General features: G+C 42.3%; 2 protein-coding genes and 1 long non-coding RNA gene across 10 annotated transcripts; 1 reads left to right on the forward strand and 2 right to left on the reverse strand.

Annotated features, from left to right (window-relative positions):
• Positions 1 to 516: 516 nt before the first annotated feature.
• On the reverse strand, positions 517 to 16,940 carry 26-29-p (C1 family peptidase 26-29-p). Of its 2 annotated transcripts, none has more exons than XM_043422639.1 (12): positions 16,837 to 16,940; positions 3,864 to 3,915; positions 3,561 to 3,731; positions 3,307 to 3,479; positions 3,108 to 3,212; positions 2,286 to 2,445; positions 1,998 to 2,190; positions 1,701 to 1,927; positions 1,511 to 1,611; positions 1,284 to 1,412; positions 972 to 1,161; positions 517 to 887 (listed from the first exon to the last, which is right to left on the reverse strand). In XM_043422639.1, exons 1-12 carry the CDS (start codon positions 16,927 to 16,929, stop codon positions 700 to 702), a joined length of 1,782 nt encoding a protein of 593 aa, XP_043278574.1. In that variant the 5' UTR covers positions 16,930 to 16,940; the 3' UTR covers positions 517 to 699. The 2 variants fall into 2 exon arrangements, with proteins under 2 accessions (XP_043278574.1, XP_043278575.1); XM_043422640.1 differs by lacking the exon at positions 16,837 to 16,940 and adding an exon at positions 4,544 to 4,848.
• Positions 5,926 to 7,320, reverse strand: LOC122412801 (uncharacterized). Of its 2 annotated transcripts, none has more exons than XR_006261430.1 (2): positions 7,081 to 7,320; positions 5,926 to 7,007 (listed from the first exon to the last, which is right to left on the reverse strand). It is a non-coding gene; the product is annotated as an uncharacterized lncRNA (long non-coding RNA). The 2 variants fall into 2 exon arrangements; XR_006261431.1 differs by having other exon boundaries at positions 5,926 to 7,010.
• On the forward strand, positions 6,502 to 21,371 carry LOC122412784 (AF4/FMR2 family member lilli-like). Of its 6 annotated transcripts, none has more exons than XM_043422617.1 (11): positions 6,502 to 6,707; positions 7,866 to 8,021; positions 8,124 to 8,252; positions 8,339 to 8,505; positions 8,687 to 8,942; positions 9,030 to 12,254; positions 12,342 to 12,746; positions 12,833 to 16,126; positions 16,903 to 17,026; positions 17,317 to 17,642; positions 17,980 to 21,371. In XM_043422617.1, exons 3-11 carry the CDS (start codon positions 8,126 to 8,128, stop codon positions 17,994 to 17,996), a joined length of 7,941 nt encoding a protein of 2,646 aa, XP_043278552.1. In that variant the 5' UTR covers positions 6,502 to 6,707; positions 7,866 to 8,021; positions 8,124 to 8,125; the 3' UTR covers positions 17,997 to 21,371. The 6 variants fall into 6 exon arrangements, with proteins under 6 accessions (XP_043278552.1, XP_043278550.1, XP_043278551.1 ...); XM_043422615.1 differs by having other exon boundaries at positions 17,997 to 21,371; XM_043422616.1 differs by having other exon boundaries at positions 16,915 to 17,026; positions 17,997 to 21,371.
• Positions 21,372 to 21,805: the final 434 nt, after the last annotated feature.

The following is a 21,805-nucleotide window of genomic DNA, read 5'->3' on the forward strand; positions in this document are numbered from 1 at the left end:
GTTATCAGCCGAACGATTTGAATGTATTTCTGATTCTTTTAAAATAATGGTTGTTTCGCGCGCCCATCTTTGGCTCAAAGGAAACACGAAGTATTCCAAAGTTGACGCGTCGTAATAACAATTAATCGGCGACGAACAGATCCACCATGACGAGACAACTTGTAAAAAAGATGATCTTAAATGGGAAGTCTTGAATGAACGAGACGCAAAGACACAAATTGCGATGATGAATCGTGGATCATTAACTCGCACGGAGATCTCGACGAGCCACGCCTTGGCCTCGATCTCAAATTTCAACAACTTGGCCGTTCGTCCACGATGAATTTGAAGTTTATGGTGTACGCGTGCGTTCAAAGACTCGACGTGTCAACGTTAACGTCGCGGTTATATTATTTAGATAAACATACGCAGCATTCCAAATAAAGAAAGACGATTCTCTTTATATTTCAATACTACGAAAGAAAGTTATTATTGAAATATTTGAAAGTTGAATATGAAAAACATGAATAGTCGATGTTTGTTATTCGTTTATATTCATTGATATATTTATCATCGCCGATGATTAAATTACAGCTTCAATAGGCAACGGGAGTAGCACCAAATTTCATCCTCTTCAATAAAGTCTTAATTAATACGCCATTGTTCGGTAAAAAAAAAAAATAAAGTTATCTTTTACGTAATGGGAAGGGAAAAAATATTCTAAACCACAACGGCGTACGTAGGTGCGGTCATGACACCGCAATTGTTGTTCTTCTGGGCCATCAGAATGTAACCATCATTGCCCCAGTAATTGGACCACGAGTTCTTTACAAGCCAGTAATCTTGGCCGTCCAACGTTCCATAACCGACTGCCAGCACCGCATGGTCCAGATTCTCCTCACGGTTTCCTGCGATAAAATTTAACAAATCTTCTAATCTCTCCAAACTTACGCTAGATTGGCAAAAACAGGATTATAGATTTCCATTCTTACCGCAAGCTTCATCGTAGTAAATGCCCTTGGAGTAGAACGAAAATGTTTTGTGAGAGGCGTCAATTGCAACAGAAATCGGACCGTGCTGCACCATCGCAAGTTTCATTGCGTCCGCGCTGCCCGGTGTAACGTTTACGAATCCTGACAGTTTAGCGGTCTTTGTCACGTTGTCGACGTGGCACTCGCTATCCTAAAATCAAATTCAAATTCATTTCCACTTTGGTGCGAGTTTATAATCTATACATTTTTCAATAAATTTATTTCTAGCTATTATTCGATTTTATGCGAATATCGTGGATCGAAGAATCGTACCTGACCAAGATAATCGCCATAGGCCTCTTCGGTCGGCAAACCGTGTTTCATGATCCACTGATACGCGCGGAAATCCTCACCTCCGTCACAACCGTTGTTACCATAGCCCCAAGAGCAGTCGATCAGTGCCTGAAAATGTTTATTTTATTCATCATTTTGGTTCAAGGCGTTTTTATAATTCGCTTCAGGACAGCATCGGTGGAAAAATAAATTTATAGTTTTTTAACCTGTTGCGACAGCCTGACAAGTTGACCGTGTGCAACGAAATATGCGCCTTCGACGGCACCCGTCGTTCCGAAACTCCAGCACGAACCGCACACCGATTGATCTAGTGCAAAAATCACATTAATTCGACGATTTTTAAATGTCCGAAAAGTGGAAGATAACGATCGGTGGATTCGCGATGCAGCGACGCACCTTTTACCGGAGTAACAGCTCCGCGAAGTCGCCAGTCCCAGCTCTCGGGTAGATTTGCTTTAAGGAGATTCTCAGCGGAATACGGAAACGGCTGTCCTCCGTTGTTCTGCCCGACTTTCGAACGCAGTTTGCCTCTCAGCGCTTTGAGCTCCAATTCACTTCGATCAGCCAAATGATTAATCTCGAGTTCGTAACCCAAATTCGCTCGATTTGTCGAATGAATGAACCTGTAACAGAGTACAAACATGGCAGTGAAAAAACGCTTTAAAATATCTTCAAATAGCAGCCTCCGCTTACCTCAAATTTTGTCTGAAAATTTCCTTGCGTTTCGCATGATGTACGTGATTCTTGTAGGTCTTATTGTGCGTCTCAATGAAATCGTCAAATTCCTCATTGACGTGGGCATCGTGGTTGTGAATGTATTCTCGCATCGGATTGAAAGTGTAAACGTGTTTGTCACCCGGTCCAGGAAAACCTTCGCACGTCATATCTGCAAGCAAAAGATATTTACGTTGTTCAATTGAAGCCCCTGCCAGGTCCGAGCATCCCCTTGGGAAAGAATAGTTCAATAATATTCCTCCGTACTTTCGGCGATTTGGAAAACGTCGCCGTCCGGGGTTTCGAATGAATACCAATCGTACTCGAGGTAATAATGATCGTAGTGAGAACCGAGAAGACTATTGAAACCACGCATCTCGTATCTGACGGGAATGGGTTCCATCACTCCACGAACTGTCGTAGATTTCTGTTGTACATGAAAAACCAAAGATTTTTAGATTAGATTAAGTCCCTGCTTTTTCTCACTCTCATGCCAAAACATATGAAAATAAAAATAAATGGCAAGTTCATGCGACTATAAAATCCAGAAAATTAATTTTGTTCCCGTAAAAACATTATAATCTTATGAGCAAGTTGATAAGTAAATGGACAAAAGAAATTGAATAATAGGAGAAGAATATAAGTCATTGCGTAAGACTGTCTTTTCACACTGATGGTCGAAATATTTCGAGATTGACTGAACTGATTCCGATAAAACTCGTACCACACATTTTTTGGAATATTATCATAGATCTAGCATAGAATTTTTCTCTCAGTCTTTCCATGCATATCACGTTCTTTATCGATTCCTAACGTCGAATTTTTGTCAAGTTATCAGATTTTTTTAAAACAGTTATCAGTCCTACAAATATTGCATTAGAAAAAATTCCAACAAAGGGTCTTCTCATATCTCTGCCATTAATTGTTTCCTTTCAACTTGTTTACAAAACAATAATGTATTTGTTAAAGTTAATAATAACCTCGTATTTTTAGTAGTCCCTCCAGTGTTCTTTCAATTTTAATACTTATCTTTGCAGCGTCATAGTGGCGCGTTTTATAGCAATAAAATTATCAAAAAGATTTCACTACCTTGTAACGAATCCATAGGGTATATTTGTTCGATTTTTCTCCAATCGTTTCGTGCATTTGCCACTTCTCGCAAGTCAATCCATTGATCATTTCGTTTTCTACGAACTGCGTACGATATTCGTGAGCAATCGACGTATTAATTATATATTTTTAATGACGAGAGGTCACAGAGTAAGGATATTCAATAACAAATGCTCACCTTCATTCCAGTTGTGTCCGGAACAATTGTTTGTGGTTTGAATTGCATATCTTCGTTTCCTTCGACTTTCAAACAGGTAGGTTTGTTCAATACCTTTTCATTTGTCATTGGCACTATTTTAATGCTGGATCCGTGTGGGCCGTCATGGGCTAGTTGATAAGTTTTAACCATCCCTAAAATAAATTCAATATCGTTGCAATTTTTCTGTCACTTTCAATGTTGCATTCAACTATTTTCACACTGAACGCAGTTACCTCCATAATAGTCGATTCGGCTGCGACCTTCATTCTTATCGTACCAGGCAAAAAAAGGTTCCCGAATTTCTGCATATGGAATGTAAAGTGTTCCCCTAGCGATATATCCATCGCTGAATACTGGACTTTTTGCGATGAGGGGCTTTTCTGCACCAAGAACTGAGCAGAATGCTGGAAATAAAACCAAATTAAATATTTTTATTGACGATGATGACAATTACTGTATAAAAAAAGTTTCATTTTGATCAATTCAGAAGACTCGAACAAAGTTTAATGCAATAAATAGAAATTATTCAAGTTTACCCGTGAGGAAGAGAATGAGTTTCCCAAGTAGTATCATCGTGAGCGAGCAACTCTGCAACAATGATATCAATTCACGTATACCAATCTAATATATCAATTGTGGTGGACTACATGCTAAGGAGATAGCCTATCGACCTCTGATACACGTGTCTTCTTTTATCTATTTGCTCAAGTTATCGAGAGTCAAAGGCAGGGCATGGGGAAGCAACATGAGCTTTATCTTCTGTATGGAATCATCAGCTGCGCCATTACACGACATCACAACAATGAGAAGAAATGACCTCTGCCATCCCATTATTATCTTCTTCCCAAACAGTTTATATTATCAATTTTAACATTAGTTAGAAATATTGACAAAAATTTATTAGTGACCCATACCAAATGTTGTCAAATATTTTTGTACATTGAAATAAGAATACATAGGTGTCATATTGATTTGATCTATCACTATTTTTATCTGTTTTTTTGTAATCTTGTTGTTGAATCGCTCAAACGAGCTGAAATCTCAGATTGTCCGTTAACTATGGGAACAAACGAGTCCCTAGAAATACCACGTGCATATATTAATTTATTTAATATCCAAGATCTAACGTGTTTATATTGTGAAATTTATTCGCGTTTCAAATGCAAACACAAAATCGCTAATAGTCTACAAAAATTTATAGACCAATTAATCCCACCTGCGTTCTGTCAACAACCACAAGATTTTTCTTCGATATATAACGCGTTGAAAAAAATATTTTAGTGGTTTATATTGTGTATGAGCTGCAACGTCGCGATATTCGCGATACGATGCAAGCGTTATAATTTTTCAAAAGTCATTAATTAACTACTATATTTATCTCTTCGAGAGGGATTTAAGTTTTGATACTGGATCCAGCAGTCAACGACACAAAATTGATTGCTCCGTAAACGAACTTGATGCTATACTGCTAAGCTTTGTTCTCGTTATTTCATTGCCGTGATCGCACCAATTCTATTGGCAGTCCGCAGCCATACATACATCCAGTGGACAAGTGGACTGCTGCAGTGGACCTTGTTCATAGCATAGCAGTTTATTTTGTATATCTATACGAAATCTATAGAGCAGGTTTACAAGGGCAGCGAGGGCAGCGAGTGTACAGCGAATCATATCATGCAGTCGTATATCCCGCTGATTTTTCAGCGGCTGACGAGCATCATCTAGCGGTAGAAATCAGAACTCATCACGCGTGTCCATCACGTTCGGATATCGACGAGAAGCCTGAAAAGTCGAGTCGTCAAGAATTTTCGCATTCAGCCCGTTCAGCCCCTTTCACCTCGATTTGTGCCATACCCATCGGCGTACAGGTGTATGCAGAGACAGAGTTGAACGCGCACACGGTAAGCAAGGTAAGGGCCATATGAGCCAACGAAGATTCTATACATATACACATTATCCCAAGAGCCGTACATGCCGTACAGTTGTGATTGTCGTCTTCTAATTCTATTCGTCTGTTAACGGTGGAAGATCGCGGGAGCCATTACGAGGTAGCAGTGTTATTTTGTAAATCGCAAGTGTATCCGCCAACGTAAACTTAATCGCTAAAACCAACGACCGCTGTAATTGACATTTTTATTTATCCACGTTATACAAACTTGACGCGATCGATGCTCTTGTTATATAACTTTTTTTGGAAACGAGTGTTAACTCGGATCACCGTTTCCCAAATATGAATCTCTCTTGAATGAGGAAACATTTCAATGTATTTCTCTGGATTTTCCGCCTTTTCATTGATCTTGTGTTGCCGATACTTATAGATTGTTATTTTTTTTTCATCAGTTGATATGCTATATTTATTATTGTCGTCGCTTGTCATTTTTTTTTATGTGTTCCAGATGAGTCTACCTAAACCTAAGATGCGAGGACTCCTCGAGGCTAACATTAAGAGGAACCTCATTGGCATGACGGCCTCCGGCATACTCGCAGGCTTGGCTTTTAAAATATTTTATGTTGATAAACAAAAACAGCTTTACGCAGATTTCTACAAGTATTTATAGATAGTGTTGATCGATTTAAAAAATAATCCATTGTTCCAACATAAACGTTGATGAATTGTTTTTTTTATTTGCAGGACTTATGACGCAGAGGCTGCTTTAAAAATCATGAACGATTCAGGCTTCATGCAATCGTGTCCAAAATAAATCCAGCTTTAGCCGTTACTTCTGTAGTATAATGCAAAAGTTCAATATAATAAATCTGTAAATCTTTCATAAGAATTTTCCTCAATGTCCATTTGATCCCAACAAAGACACTGTGATTACTCCAAACGAGCATATAGTTAAGTATCTACACCATGCAATGTTGTACATTTCAAGGTTAAAACAATTTGCGTCTTAAAATTAATGGCTCGTTGCGACAATGAATAAAAATTAGGGGTAAAAACAAAGAACATTAAAAATAAGGATGATAAAGATTAAAAAAAAAGTTAAATAATATGAGAGGTTCGGGTGGTGCGTAAAGAGAGTAGAGAAAAAGAGGGAGTGAGCAAGGCAAAGAAGGTTACGAGTAGAGATAGATTATCGGTGAGATGGCGTTGCAACCAATTGCAACGATACCCAGGATGCCCCGCGCGATTGATTTGCGCATGTCAGTTAGTCGCATTGCAAATGGCGGCTCCTTGTTATTGTTCATGGCGTTTTATGACTTGTCCCTTTATATTGACGAATAATGTCGTGTATTTTGGTGATTTATACGGCCCGCCGTGTCGACAAAGTGGAGTAAGCCTCGAGCTGTGTGTTTTAGGTTAAGACAAGTGTCGGAGTGTCGTGTGTTCGGTGAAATTCAAACTCGAAGAATCGTTCACCAAGTTGGAAAGAAATGGGGTAACGTTGAAAATCTTTCATGCGCTCATACGGTATAAAATAATAGTGGTTAATGATGTGATTGAGGGAACCCGGGTGTCATAAAAATCATCCCCGAGCCCCCTCGTACGTCTTTCGTATCGTTTTCAATCTGCTCATCTGCGTAAACTCGCGACGGACCTTTGACGGGGGCTGGCTATCTTGAGCATGCTTGAGCCCACTTCACGTAGTACACCTCCCCCGACGGCCCGACCGACAAAATGGTGGTCCCCTCCGATATCGAATGCTCACTTTCCGCGAGCAGTCTTCTCTCGACAACTACTGCTAACCAAATAATATGAAAACTTTATCAACCGTACTATTTTATTTTTTTTTATTCCACCGTCTTTTTTACCTTCATCTATGCAGCTACCTCCTATCAAACCTTTTTCTTTATAACCTATTTTCCAATACCGTGGAAACGAAGCCGCCTGTCTTCGTCCTTCGTGCACCACCATCACCATCAAACATTTTAATTATTCTTATTCGAAAATGGTGAAAATCCACCCTCCTGTGCAATTTTGTATTTACTATTCACACTTTATAGCTATTTTTTTCAATTCTGTTATATATATGCATCTCGTTTTGCTTTTGATCGTGGACGGCCCCTATCTTATCGACCATATTACAAATCAAATTTTTCGGTTACTGGGAATTTTTTCCTCGCTGTGAGATGGGAGCGAGAGAAAGAGCTATAGAGAAAGAGTGAGAGGAAGAGTTATAACCTAATAGTAGCAAGTCCTCGACACACGGACTTCCTCAGGGCGACTTGGTCTTGATGCAAAATATTTTCCGGGTTTGTTTCTTTCGTTTTTCCAGCCTTACCGTGCATACGTGAGCTGGCATTTCGCATTCGTTCCCCGTCTTCAAAATTATTACCGTTTTTTTCTCACATTATTGAATCGTCAACCTTATGCCATTCTTGTTTTTCTCCGATAAAACACGAAATGCGTCGATTATACAAATGAAAAGTATCCTCCGATTACCCGTGATTTTTTCGATCGAATTATCAACTCGATCAATTATAATCCGATACATATGATAATTCACTCACGTCCGTATTTGTCCTAGTGTTTGTGTTTGTTTACTATAGCTATTGATAATAGTGAATTGTGTTTTTACAATATTATGGGAAAATAGCGTACAGGGTAACTGAGGACGTGCCACTAACCCGGAGTGGAGTTTGGGGCTGTCGGTTTGGAGGCACAGAACAGACGTCTCATCGACCAAGAATAAGCACGCTGATCTCTGACGAGTCCCCAGGCTCCCCGGGTAGTTATGTGATTAATGAGATTGGTGAGTTTTCTTGAGAAACATGTTTTTCTCTCTCTCTCTCTCTTTCTATCCAAGGATGTTTCAGGAAATAAATTAAGACTCGTGCCTTTGTATGTTGTTCAGTCATGGCGGCGGATAGCGACGGTGATTTGATAGAGACGGTGGTAACGTGCGAAGGTGATCTCGGGGATCCAGAATTTCCTCACAAGTTCAAGGTCATTGTTGATCGTCTTAAATATTTACTTTCAAAAGGTAATAATAAGTGCTTGTTACCACAGTGTACATTACACCAGACAATTGGTCTGCTATTGGCTAAATTGGTAACTGATATTTTACAGAGAAAGGTGAAACTCTGCGAGTTAATAAAGTGGAGCCATGGAACTCTGTGAGAGTTACATTTTCAATTCCAAGAGAGGCAGCTCTGCGCCTCAGAGAACTAGCCGCCCAAGGATCATCTACACTGACTCAGCTTGGTATATTGTCGGTGCAGGTAGAAGGAGATCAGGTAAATTTGCATCCCTGTCAAACGAATGCAATTACACGATTCAACTCGTAGCACGTTGAATGCACCTAAGATTTGAGAAATTAGTTCTGTTCGGGTGTCACAGAGAGGTTAACCAAATAACGGTATATTGTTCAACAAATATGCGCAGTTGTTTAAAAAAATGTATGAATCTCTTCTTCAGGTGATATCGCTGAGGATAGCAAGCCAATTTGGCGGAGAGGGGCAGGAAATAGTTTTGCGTTCGGGAGGAAGCGGAGTCGATGGAGTAGGAGCAGGCGGAGGACAAGACGGAGCAACGAGTAGATCGCAGGAGGATACAGTGAGCCACGGAGCGACTGAGAACGTTGGTGAGAATGAAACAAGTGCCTTGGCAGGGCCAAGTAACGGAACAAATATTTCGGCAGTCATGGGCAGCGTTGCTCAACTTATAGCAGCTGGTAATTCAAAGGGTTGATGAGAAAGCATACTTTTCGCGTAATTAATGATCTCGTTAAACTCTGAAATAATCAATGTCTGTTATGTAGGTACCTCAACGGAAAAGAGTCCACAATTCCGTTCGCCAAACGTGGTAGCTCCAACCGATTGTGAACCGATACCAGCGTTCATCACCAAGTCCGGACAAACTTCATCGAGTAATAGCGGGGTTGTAAACATAACTGGAAATCAAACGGTCACGAATAGTACGACCGCATCACCGCGTAGCAATTACAACGGTCCATTCCCGTTTGCCAGTATGACCCACGCTGCGCAAGCAATTCATAATCGCGAGTCACAATCCACTACAATTAAGAACCCTGTGCAATTCAAGCACAAACAACCGCCTCCACCTTATCCAACGGTTCAGCAGCAGCAGCAGCAGCAGCAACAGGAAAATTCAAAATCGTCAACAACTCCGATGACGGCGGGTCAGACTACCGTTCATCCGTTAATCGCGTATAAATCGTCAGCTACCGTGACGAGTTCGAGTTGCTCAGGTTCGACTTCGTCGTCGACGTCCGCACCCTCTGTAGCATCGCCGGGGCACAACGTGACCACTCTAGGAACGGGCAATCAGGTCGCTCTCTCAAGTCCGCTATTGGTGAATCTCTTGCAAAACGATGGTAATTCCCATCCGAATAACGTCGGAATAGCTGGTCACAAAATGCCACCACCAGCGGTTGTCGAAGTCGCTGGAAATGCGAGTCGTGCAAGACCGACGAAGAAACCTGTGCGAAGGAAAGAATTGTCGAGATCGCCGAGTCTAGAATCTCCGCCGAATTTAGACTCTCTCAGAACCGAGGACCTCATAGGTGGTAGCTCTTTGATACTATCAAGTCTGGGCCAGAGCTCCTCTGGCCCATCAGCGTTCGTCACCGTTAATGCAAATAATCCCTCGACTCTGCCTCCTGCAATGTCACAAACGAGCGGTATTCTCAGCTCGGTAGCTCCTGGGGGCGTGACGCCCGATCAGGTCAGCTCCGTTCTCGGGCAACCGACTCAACAACACTCCACAGCGGGGTTACACGCCCAAGTACAAATATCTCAAAAGTTTCCGATCCGGCAGGAAGCCACGTACAAATCGAATCAACAAAATCAGATGCAAAACATAATTGCGGTATCTCGCCTTCCGGTCAACGGTCAACCGATCAGCCGAGCTCCCACACAACATCAACAACGCTCCATGCTCCAACAACAGCAACAAATCGGAGTGTCCCAGCAACCTCCTCCATTGCAAAATGCTTCGAATCAGCATCAAATGATGCAACAACAATTGCTTCACCAACAACAACAACAACAACAACAACAACAACATTCGGGCATTGGAATTAACATCGCTCAACAACGATTGGGATATTTGAACAACCAACGTCAGCAAACCCCTCCACCTTACACTAGAACGGTAAATTCGCAGCAGGTTCCGCAGCAACATCCGGTCAACACAGCATCACAGCAGCAGCAGCAGCAACAGCAACAACAATCGAGTCAGGGGTTGAACATGCAACAACAATTACATCACAATCAAGTGAAAAATGTGAACGTTAATACAAGCGCGAGTACTGATTTTCGTTATGGTCAGAGTCAAAATATATTGAGTAGAAATTATCCGGTAGTGGGAACTGCAGGGGCGAACGGTACCACCTGGAGCATGCAAAACATTAGTACAATTTCGTCGAGCGGCCAGATTACAAGCCAGCGTTCGACGGTCGGGAGCAACGTGACGGCGGCTTCCAGTGCCTTTCCTCCGAGCAACAATAATAATGGCAATAATTGCCGTGTGTCGAATCATGCGTTGACGACGTGCGGTGCAGGGGCTTCGGGTACAACCGTTGCCAAATTCGCCGATAGAGCATCGAGCCTCAAAAAGACAGACGACGAGGATGAGGATGACACGGAGGAGGAAGATGAGGAGGAAGAAGCTGAGGAAGACGAGGACGAAGAGGAGGAAGAAGAAGAGGAAGAACCAGCGGAAGATGACGAGGGAGGTAACGGTAGCGGGCGAAAAAACGAGACGGAGCCAGAGTATACTTCGTCAGGAAAAATAAGACAATTTCTTATAAATCCATTGACCGGTCATCTCGAGCCCATGCCCAGCGACAGTTCAGAATCCGAACCTGAGAGTGCAGTTGATAATCAGGACGATTTCTTTTCTTTCCCATCGCCCTCGAACGATCGATCAAATTCTATATTCTCGGACGACGATGCGGACAGCAATTTTTCACGAAGAAATGATACTACGACCAATACCGATCAGTCCGATTCGGAAACGACGACAGTCAAGTCGACCGCAAGCGAGGGCAGCCTCAAACACGGGAATCGAATAAAAACAGGACGTGAAAACGCCAACAGTCCTGCGATAACTGGCGAGAAGATAAAGCTTCGTTTAAAATTGGAGAAGTCCGAGCCCGTGACACCAGCGTACAAGGTGGATGTGTCTTTCGTCAATGCGCCGACGCCGAGGAAAGCAGATAAATCCGTCACCGGTGGAAAGGTTTTTAGTGCCGGTTCGATTAATTCTTCAAGTGCAGCGTGTGAAGAGCCCAGAGTCCCTCCCTTGCACATTTCTCTGAGAGGACGCAACGCTTCGGTTGTACAAATACGGAAGAAGGAAAAGAAATCTCTACGAGATACGGATGCGGATTCGTTGAGTCTGAAAAGACGTGGAAAATTGAAGAAAATGAAGGATGCTACCGACGGGGGTAAGCTCCTGCAGAAAAAGACGTTGGGAATGATGCTCGGAAGCGCTGTTGCCGCCGCGTCAACTTCCGGATCCTCCGTCGCGTCATCCGGATCCACATCGACACTCGTAGCCGCCGCTACGACTTCGAAATTAGCCCTCTCAAATGCGACAGTAGCGAATAGCGCAACGAGCGTTGTCGTTATCGCTAAAATGAACAACGCCCTTCAAAACGTTGTGACCAAATCGAATGCCTTACAGAAGCAGGACGCTAGCCTAGACTCGTCTAGATTACAATGCGCAATCACCAAAGTGAGCACCTCCAGCAAGGGTAACGATCTTGACGATATTCCTCTTAACAGCAGGATACCGTCGCCGCTCAAACACAAATCGTCGATCGTAAATCCAGCCGGCCAGCAGCAGCCGCAACAACAGCAACAACAACAGCAGCAACATCATCACCAACATCATCACCATCATCATCATCATCAGCAACAACAGCAACTGCAACAGCAACTGCAACAGCAAACTTCGACGAAGGTTCACGTCGATAGCGAAGCTCTGAATCACACGAACGAGCATAAAATTGGCGGAGGTAATATAAGTTATACGTTAATCGTTTCATCGGAAACTTTCGATCTCGTTATGAGTTCTTACGTGACTATGAATTTACTTATTTCAGGCAAAACTAAGAGAAGAGATTCTAAAAAGAAATCAGAGTCCGGAGAGGGACTTCATCGGGAGCAAAATCTTTTATCCGGTGGAAGAATTCTCGATAATCAAACAAAGTGGCGAAAACTCGGATACAGGGGGGATGTTGGGGCGATCGTTAAAAAGACTGATTCTCATACGAGTGGTAACGATTCGAGCGCAATGAGAAAAGTCGGCGAAATAAGAAGAACGAGCGACGGTGACGCGACCGGAGGTCGCTCAGGAATCGAGAAAGCGTTGAATATCGTTTCGACGCGCTCGATTGAGGTTAACGGTATGCGGAAGGATCTGATTAGTCAAGAGAAGAGAAGACGATTGAGTTTGATGGATGAAAAGGACCTCCATCAAGCAGCGGCAGCAGCATCGGCATCAGCAGGTTAGTCGATTATTCAATCACCACAAACGTGTATACGATTTTTATTGATAATAAACAGGATTTAATGATGTTATTTGTGTGTATAGAATCTCAAAACGCTGCTGAATCGTCGCGGCATCAAAACCGAAGACTCGTTATGGAATCTGGCGGGCAAAATGTGATGGTAACATCAAAATCGAGCGGAAAAACATGTCTCGAGAGCGAGATTTCGGTTTCGAAAACTCCTGTGGGCAATGTATCGGCGCAACAAGCGAAACAAACGTCGTCACAGCAGGTCGAATCCGGACCAAACAATTCGCAGCAGCCGATCGGAAGCAAACTTACGCCGATGAGATCGAAGCTCGAGCACGAAGCAGTGAAACTCGGTTCGTCGGGCGCCGCAACAAGTATCAAAAGTCAAGTACCAGGTCAAAAGTTACAAAATCACGCGGTTGGAAAGAGCAACGATTCTCAAAACAATCCAGTTGGGCATATAAACAGGCACAAACCGACGACCGAACAGCAGCATTACGGAGCCAAGAGATTGACGCAAAATCACACCGTCAAGGAAACCGATCGCGAAAGACAAGTTTTGGTTGACAAGAGCAAAATGGAAATTTTGCACCAACGAGTCAGCCTGTTGAAGAGCCCGATGAATTCGACAACGATTTGCAATGTTTCCGTGTCGGAAAAATCGACGCCACGGCAGCCGCCACCCTCGAGCCTCGAGTCGACTCTGTCAATTGGCAAACCGGCAATGTTGATCAGCATCGAAACTCGCCAGGTCTTAGAGACCACCCCGACGAATAACAAAAATCCGATAACCGACAATTCAACGATAGCCGAACCGAGCGTTGCCCCAACAACGGGAAGTAGCGCTGTTTTGAGTCCCTCCGCGACGTCGATTACGTCAGCGGTGGTGATCGCTCCGCGAGTCGTTACAACACCAACGCCCACGACCGTTGGTGAAACAAATTTAAATGATCAACCTGTCGTTGGAATCGCTCAAGTTACGGATACCAATCCCGAGAGAGTTGTCGGCGGTGGCGGTGGAGGCGGAAACGGTGGCGGTGAAGATTCCGGAATCGAATCGATGGATGCCCTCTCAGAAAAGTCACCGAACCAGGGTGAATCACCTCTGCACAGGCCACAAGCTACCGTCGAAAGTACCGGACTTTCTCAGCAACAACAGCTTCAGCCGCAGCTGCAGCAACAAGAAAAACGCAACCACACCAACGACGCAATAAACACCGACGCGAAGGCCGTTGTTGTCGAACCGAGTGAATCGCCCAATTATCCCCAATCCACCAATAAGAACGTGCCTTCCTCGACTAGCAGTAGTAGTGATATGTGTTCAAATTCGCGTACGGAACTTTTCAAGTCCGGCGATGATAAGAGACTAAATCCCGTATCAGTGGGTAATTATCTCAATAATCATTTGAATGATCAAATGAAAGTAGAATGTGAAAAATCGTTTCATTGTACGGACGTTAACTCCGAGAGCTTGTTAGTGCTCGAAGTGAAGTCTGAAACGACGACCGCGGCGACGACGACGATAACGACGACGACGACGGCGACGGCGACGGCGACGGCAGCGGCAGCGGCAGCAACGACGACGGTGGCGGAAACAACGACGACGACGACGACGACGACGATAGCGGCTGCAACGTCGGCGTCGGTTACGACGACGGCGACAACGACGACAACGTTCACCGCTGAGAAAAGTGATGAAATCGTCGCCAAAACATTGAGCGTGAATGCGATCGCTCAAGTGACAACAGAAGCGAGTCGCCGTGTTCCCCCCATTCATTGTGATAATACGTTGTTACAGTGCGAAAATTCGCAATCCATAGACTTACCGGTGATAAAGAATTGTGCAAGTGTCAGCGAGATACTCGGAGAGACTATATTCAAGGACGTGGAAATTGAGAACGATAAAAAAACGTTGAATAAAGAGCGAGAGGTTAAAAAAGAAACGGAGAAATGCTGGGGCGAGGAGAAAAGAGCGGAGGAGAAACATGAGAGTGTCGTTGTCGAGACGAACGATTCCCATGAAAATCGTGATAAGAGCAACAGCGAAAGATCCGTGAGCGTCGTTGAAAATCATGAGACTGATGAGACCATGACCGCTACGACGACGGCAGTAAAAGAGAAAAATGCAAGTGTTCCTGTGATCGTTAACGAGGAAATGGCGATATCTGATAACAAAAGCTCAACAGCCGTTTCCGCGAAGGAGCAGAAAAATTTGCCCTCGTCGGAAGAGAAGACGGACGAAAGCGGTCCGGTCGTCGAGGTGACAGATCGGGTTAGCACAGATGCGTTACCGTTGACGGAAGTTCAAGTACCGGAAAAGAAGAAAGAGGAAAAGGAAAGTTTGTTGGGAAATGAATCAACCGAAAAGTGCGACTCGAGCCAACAAGCTCCGCAGGAACGAATGAGAACGAGCAGTCCTCCGAGTGGCCCGAGTCTCGTAGAAGCCGTGACAAAAAAAGTAGGAGTCGCCGAGTCTTACGAAACGAGTATAAAATCGCCTCGAATGATCGCGACAGATCCTCAACCTATAAGAATAACGCCACCTTTGTACACGTACTCGAATCCCGTGGTGTTACAACGGGAAGACACGCCGAGTCCGGCGCATCAAAATCCGGAAATAGAGTCGAGCAGCGAAGCCGATAACGCGAAACGTAAACGTCGAAGAAAGCAAGAACTCGAGGGACGTCAGGACGTTATATGCATCGAGGACAACGAAGACGGGGCTCATTTTGTCGAAAGAATCGCGACGAACAATAGCGAGGATTACGTCAAACGCGCCCCGAAATCGCTTCTGGAACAGCTTCTTATCGAAATACCATCAAACGAGAGCATTGAAAAGAGATCGCTAAGGACGAGATCGCAGAAGCTTAACAGCCCCGATATCGTTAAAACACCGAAGAGCAGTCCGCACGGGGGGGTTGCGGGACCGATGGCGTCGGCGGCGAACAAGGGAAGCGGCGGCGGTGAAGGTGGCAGCGGTGGCGGTGGCGGTGGTCTGGAAGAACAACATCGCAGCATATCCCCTTACGCCAAAGCAAGTCCGAAGCTAGCCCTCGCGAAGGCATCACCGAACGCCGCTACCGTCGTCACCGCTGCTGCCGCCGCCACTGTCACCGCCGTCGCCGCTGCCACCGGAGTCAGAATCGGCAAGAGAAAAAGACAGGAGAGCGAGAGCTCGGTCGCCTCGAGCACCGCCGACGATCCGCCGCAACCAAGGCCAGGTAAACGGAAATGCTCGGAGAACGCTGCAGAACTTATTAAGGCTTGCATGGGCGTAGAGGAGAGCGGTCCTATTAAGAAAAAACAAGTACCCGGAAAGGATGAACAGTCAAAGAAGTCGTTCAGCATATTGGCCAAAGCCAAGAAAGGTGTCTATCCCTTTACCTTCTATTGTTAAACAACAATTCAAACTGAAAAACAAACTACAACTTCAACTACAACAACAATAACGCCTTCTAATGAATTCTCGTTAATGCCTGGGCCATTTGTTCTTTGCTTCGTTACTATCGAATGACGATGGGTCAATGACTGTCGACTAAACACATCCGGTAAACCGGTAAAACTGGGCTCTCTCGTTCACTCCGGACAAATCCGTCTTCATTTTATTCTTTATTCTATTTTATATAATATATCTATATATATATATATATATGCTAAATATTTGTCACCCATCATTTTTGTCAGGGAAGTTTGCGCTCCTAAATACGCTACAAATTTCATCGTATATGTGTAGATATTTACAATTTTGTATATTTTTTTATTTATAGATGTTACTGCCACTCGGTGTGGATATATTATTTTCAATACGCGAGACATTTCCACAGATATTTTGGCCAATCGATTTTTCAAGATCGTCTTCAATCATGAAATTGTCATGCAAATTCAATTTTACCCCTTCGGGAAACGTATTCGTCAAAATATATTCTCAATTGATCGATCTTGAAAGAGATAATTTTGAAAAATTGGCCAGCCGGAATGATCCGGAATGCCTCGGGAGGCCAATAATATATTCTATTATTCGTACGATTACTCGCGCGTTCTCGCGTCGAGTAAAAAATCTTGCAAACTCTTTACTCACATCATTATTCTGTTCTTCCCCCACCTTCCCTCGGTCTCCTTCCTTTTCAACTCTCTTTCGTGGCAGGTCCAATTTTAGTAGAGGTAGAATCATCGGACGATGAACCACTGATCGAGTTGGCCACGGGCAAGACGAGGATTCGCATCTCTGACGATGCTTCCGTACAATCTCCAAGAACGAAGGAATCAAAGTAAGCACGCTCGAGGTAGAATTTACAAACGACACATTATAATGCGTATCCTCGAATGATCGTCGTCTGTATTTTTTTTTTTTTTTTATTTCCTTGCTTCGTTACAGTTGAGTAAAGTCATCTAATTCAGGATCGCATAATGCTCGTTATTTTGAATTTCAAATTAGTTTCCTTTCCTAAAAGATTGAAAAAAAGGCTCGAAAAAAAGATAACATAAACGAGGTTAGTCTCATATCGAAGTTTACATATGAAGTATACATACATTAAATTTGGTTGCGTTCCATTCGTAGGTTAAACTCGAGCTCTTCGATGCCCGGTGGTCAAGTGAATGCAGGCAATATGGGAAATTTCAACGCAATTAACAGAGGTCAAAGGGAGAGTAGATTGTTAACTACGAAGCAACAGCCAGGGGGCATTGTCGGTAACACCGTGACAATGGGGAAAGAGAGACTACGTGGTACATCAGTGTCGAGTAATGAGTCCATTGGGGAAGTAACGACACGAAGATCTGTGAGACAGAGCGCGGCCTCGCCACTGGCTACTCCGGCAAGCAACACGAGAGGCGCGTCCAGGACAATGGACGATGTAAATAGAAGAAAAACTCGCAGTGGTGCTGGTGAGTAATCGTCACTCACCGATCGTCTAACGTTTTTATAGAAAAAAAAAACTAGTAAACAATGATGGACTAGAATTTCCACTCGGATGAGAGGTGAATAGTTTATTAATAGAGCGTCGAGGTACCGAGCGAAGTTGTCAAATTTCAGGGTTCCAAGGGATAAAATTGTCGGGAGATAGGGACGGAGGGGGGGGGGGGGGGGGGCGACGACGACGACAAAACGCCGAATTCGAAGATCCCGTTAAAATAATGGTGCTGCTGAACAGCATTGATTTGAAAAAATTGAATCAATATCACGTTATATATTTATCACGTTAATCGAATACACTTGGTACAGTGGGAACGTTGTTTTAGTGAGCGCTGAGACGGCTGAACAGGCGAAGCGGAGGCGAATATCCCGAGAAAACAAATGACCCTTGGGAAGCGACCTTGACAGTGATTAGCTATCGTCGCTCGTTAAGGCCAATCTGTCCGGTTGTTTGACTCTTATTAACGACGATTATTCGATCGCCGTGTGGCTGGACTCCACCTGGTGATTCCTTCCGTACGTGTCAATAGCGCACAACAAGGCTATACTAGTCTCTGGAGTATAAAACGATGTGTACGTGTTTTGTATGTGTGTGTGCTACGTGTGCGTGTCTCTTATAAAAAATTATCATTTCCAATCGATCATTATCAAGGAAATGACGATAAAACAGTTCTTTCCTATTAAACGAATCAAACAATTTATTAGCACAGCCCATCTTCGGACATTAGTTTCAATAATCTTCAATTCTTTTCATAAAATATCATTTTTCGTAATTATTTCCGAATATTCTGTATAAAGCAGTAGAAAAATTTGCGTTTGATATCCTCTCTTGAAACACAAATCAGCACGTGCACCACTTACAACAGAGAAAATTATTCGAATTTGTACGAGACGAGAAATTTTTCATAATAATTTCGTATATCATACTCGGTCGTTGGTAAAAAATTATTGTTTATCTACACGTACACACGTTGGTGTTGATAAACAAAGACAAAGCCGAGTTAAGAAGGACTCGCAGATGGAAAGTATGAAAAAAAAAAAAAAAAAAAAACGGAAACCATGGCAATAATTTTGAAGAAAAATCTAGCCAAAGATGTTGGGGCGCGCTTTCGAGACTTGAATCAAGATAATAAAAGAAATTTTGATGCGTACGTGCGTACACTTGTAAGTTTTACGGCTCTCGTATGATCTCTCTTTTTTTTTTGTACTTGTATGGGAAACAAAATTTGTAAAGTAGAGAGCTCACAGGTACGTTGCCTTCACTATTTTAAACTGACCGTACTGCCGTATAAATATCTTCTACCGAGTCCGACTCTACGTATCTCGATAAAAACGTTTATCCACAGATATTGTGAAAGCTCGAACGACCACTCTACCGAATGACTTTGTTAAAACATATTCGATGCATATATACACGCACATACACGCGCGAGCGCGCGTGCACGCGAACATATATGTGCTTGTATATAGTTTTGGACGTATATTCGTTATTTTTAATCTCTCCGATCTTGAAATTGTATAATTATTCTGTAAATAAGAACAGTGAATCGTCTCTCAGCATCGTTAATCGAATGACATAAAAAAGTAAAGAGTATCGAGTGCTGCAAATGGTCGTGCTGCTGCGATTTTTTCAAAGTATAATTGTTAAAAACGGAGGAAGTGAAGTGCGTTTATTGTAAGAAGAAACTTTAACATTGTCGTTGAAATGTGTAAGACTCGGTCTATCGGTCGAAAAGGGTCGTCGATTCCACGCTACAAAATATTCATAGCAAACAACCTGGGATATAGAGGTTTACATTGGGAAAAAATTTATTTTATTTATATACGAAATAAATGAGAAAGGTTGGATCGAATAATGCAAAAATAAGAAAAAATATGATGAAACATTATAGGCGAATAATGATTCTAAAAACGAGAAAAAAACCATCACAACAACAACAACCACAACAACCACAACCACAACCACAACAACAACAAAACGACTAATACAATGTTAATTTGATAGGTAATATATGGATGGATATATTTTGTAAATAATTTCTTGTAAAGATATCCAAGCACACCTCCCCACTGTATATATATACAGGAACTGTTTAAATTTTTATTAAATTAGTGATAATTCAAATTGTGCAACTTTACTGTCATTATGATTAAGTATTTTTTTTATTCTTCATAATTGTCTAGTTAACGGATGCAAGGAAAAACAAAATACGCGTTATCATTCATCTTCCCCTTGGCACAGTCGGAGACCCAGAAATATAATGAATAAATAATATTATGCTTAAGTACGTGAAGAATAAATAATTAATAGGATAAATTAAATAAACAAATGAATAATGAGAAAAAAATTTTTGTACGAATGCATACTGCATTGTTTCGAGATCTACTCCAATGTCAGAGATATCTAGTTTTTTATAAATATTGTATAAATGTGAATTATACACTTGACGATACGAATTCCATAGAGGGAAGGCGTCGGCCACAGCAGTACTCGCGAATAGCCTTCGCCTCCTCTCTTCCCTTTCGTAAATCCTGTACTTGCTGGGTATTATAAAATAGTCTTGTGTAATAATAATATACACGTTCATCTCTCTCTTCCCCCCCCCCCCCCCTTATTCATAAATTATTTCGAGGCTGCCATCGTTATCGTCGTTGCTACGCTGTCTGAAAAAATGATGATAAACCCGAAAAACAGAAGAAATATCAATAACCATAACAATACGAAAAGAAAAAAGAAATAATAAAAGAAACAACGGCCGGGCCTCTGAGTAAAATTTTGATAACTTGGGTGAAAGGAGCTTGAACAGAAAACACTATACTCGGGGGCATTCTTCAAACGCATTCCGTTGTTCTGTCGTTACGCGTCCTTTTGTCAGGATAACACGCGGAAAGTACCGATGATCGTGCTTTGATCGCGAACACGCAATGCCCAATTCAGCCCAGTGATTCAAATTAGCCGAGTGTGCGCGTTGCTCTTGTTGCGAAATAGTACACTCTTTGCGCCTTACTTACTACTCCTCTCTGAAACCCTTCATTTTATCGTTTCTCTGTATCGCGGTTTATTTTCTTCTATTTTTCCAACCTTTGACCACGTCCTTTCCACCACGTCCTCACGTCTTTATAATATCGTTCGATAATAAGAAAGAAGCAATTTGAAGGAAAACAAAACCCATCACTTTTCTCGTTGATAGAGCGTTGATTGAGATGATTTATTAAGTACATATGATGATGTTGCTGGTTTTTGAGGGAATAAGAAAAACACAAATAATTGTTTTATCACTCGCCGAGTTTATTGTACATAGCGTGTATACTTTACTCAGTCGGTCGGGATATAGGTAAATAAAATAAATCAAGTGTAAATACTACGAGAGATGAAAGAGCGAGAGCGAGAGAGAGAGAGAGAGAGAGAGAGAGAGAGAAAGAGAAATGTGTAAGGAAGTAGATGTGCTGCGAGGAGATATATCGAGTGAGATTTTTCATGGATTGATCGTGGCGTGTGTAATATGAAATTTTGTATTAGCTCCCTTCCTCCCTCCCCCCTCAACTTCCTCTTACCGAGTTGATCGACTATGTTGTGCAGAAAGCAGATGAAGAAAGAAAAGAAATATATGTAATTTCGATGTAAAATATTCCGTTTGACATTGGTTAGGTAGTCTAAGTCTCATTATGTTAAAAATTTATGAATAAACATGATAATTAAATGATTGTATAGATTAAATACAAAATGAAGCTTCATACATATATGTAAATACAAACAATATACTTTCTATTAATTGGATTTAAAGCATGCTCACATTTTATCGGGGCATTTCTGAAGGTTCTTTTCAGCGCCTGCTTTTATGAAGTATGACATTTCTATTTCTTCATTATAGAGAAAGTGCAGTTTGCACTGCAATCATCAAGTGCTAAAATATTATCAAGCGACAGTGGAGAAAACCACCTGCATAGTTATATCATATCAGCCTGTCTTTTTTGCTCGTATGCGGTAAAATGTCTCAGAAATTTTGAAAATTTTATGCTTTGTATGGCTAGTGAGAAGAAGGGGTGGGCGGAGATGAAAATCATAATGATCAAAAGGGAATAACAAATTTGTAAGAAAATATATTTAATTCATTGATATTGAGATGATCTATTA

This window comes from Venturia canescens, chromosome 6 (assembly GCF_019457755.1).
Source record: "Venturia canescens isolate UGA chromosome 6, ASM1945775v1, whole genome shotgun sequence".
NCBI lineage: Eukaryota > Metazoa > Arthropoda > Insecta > Hymenoptera > Ichneumonidae > Venturia > Venturia canescens.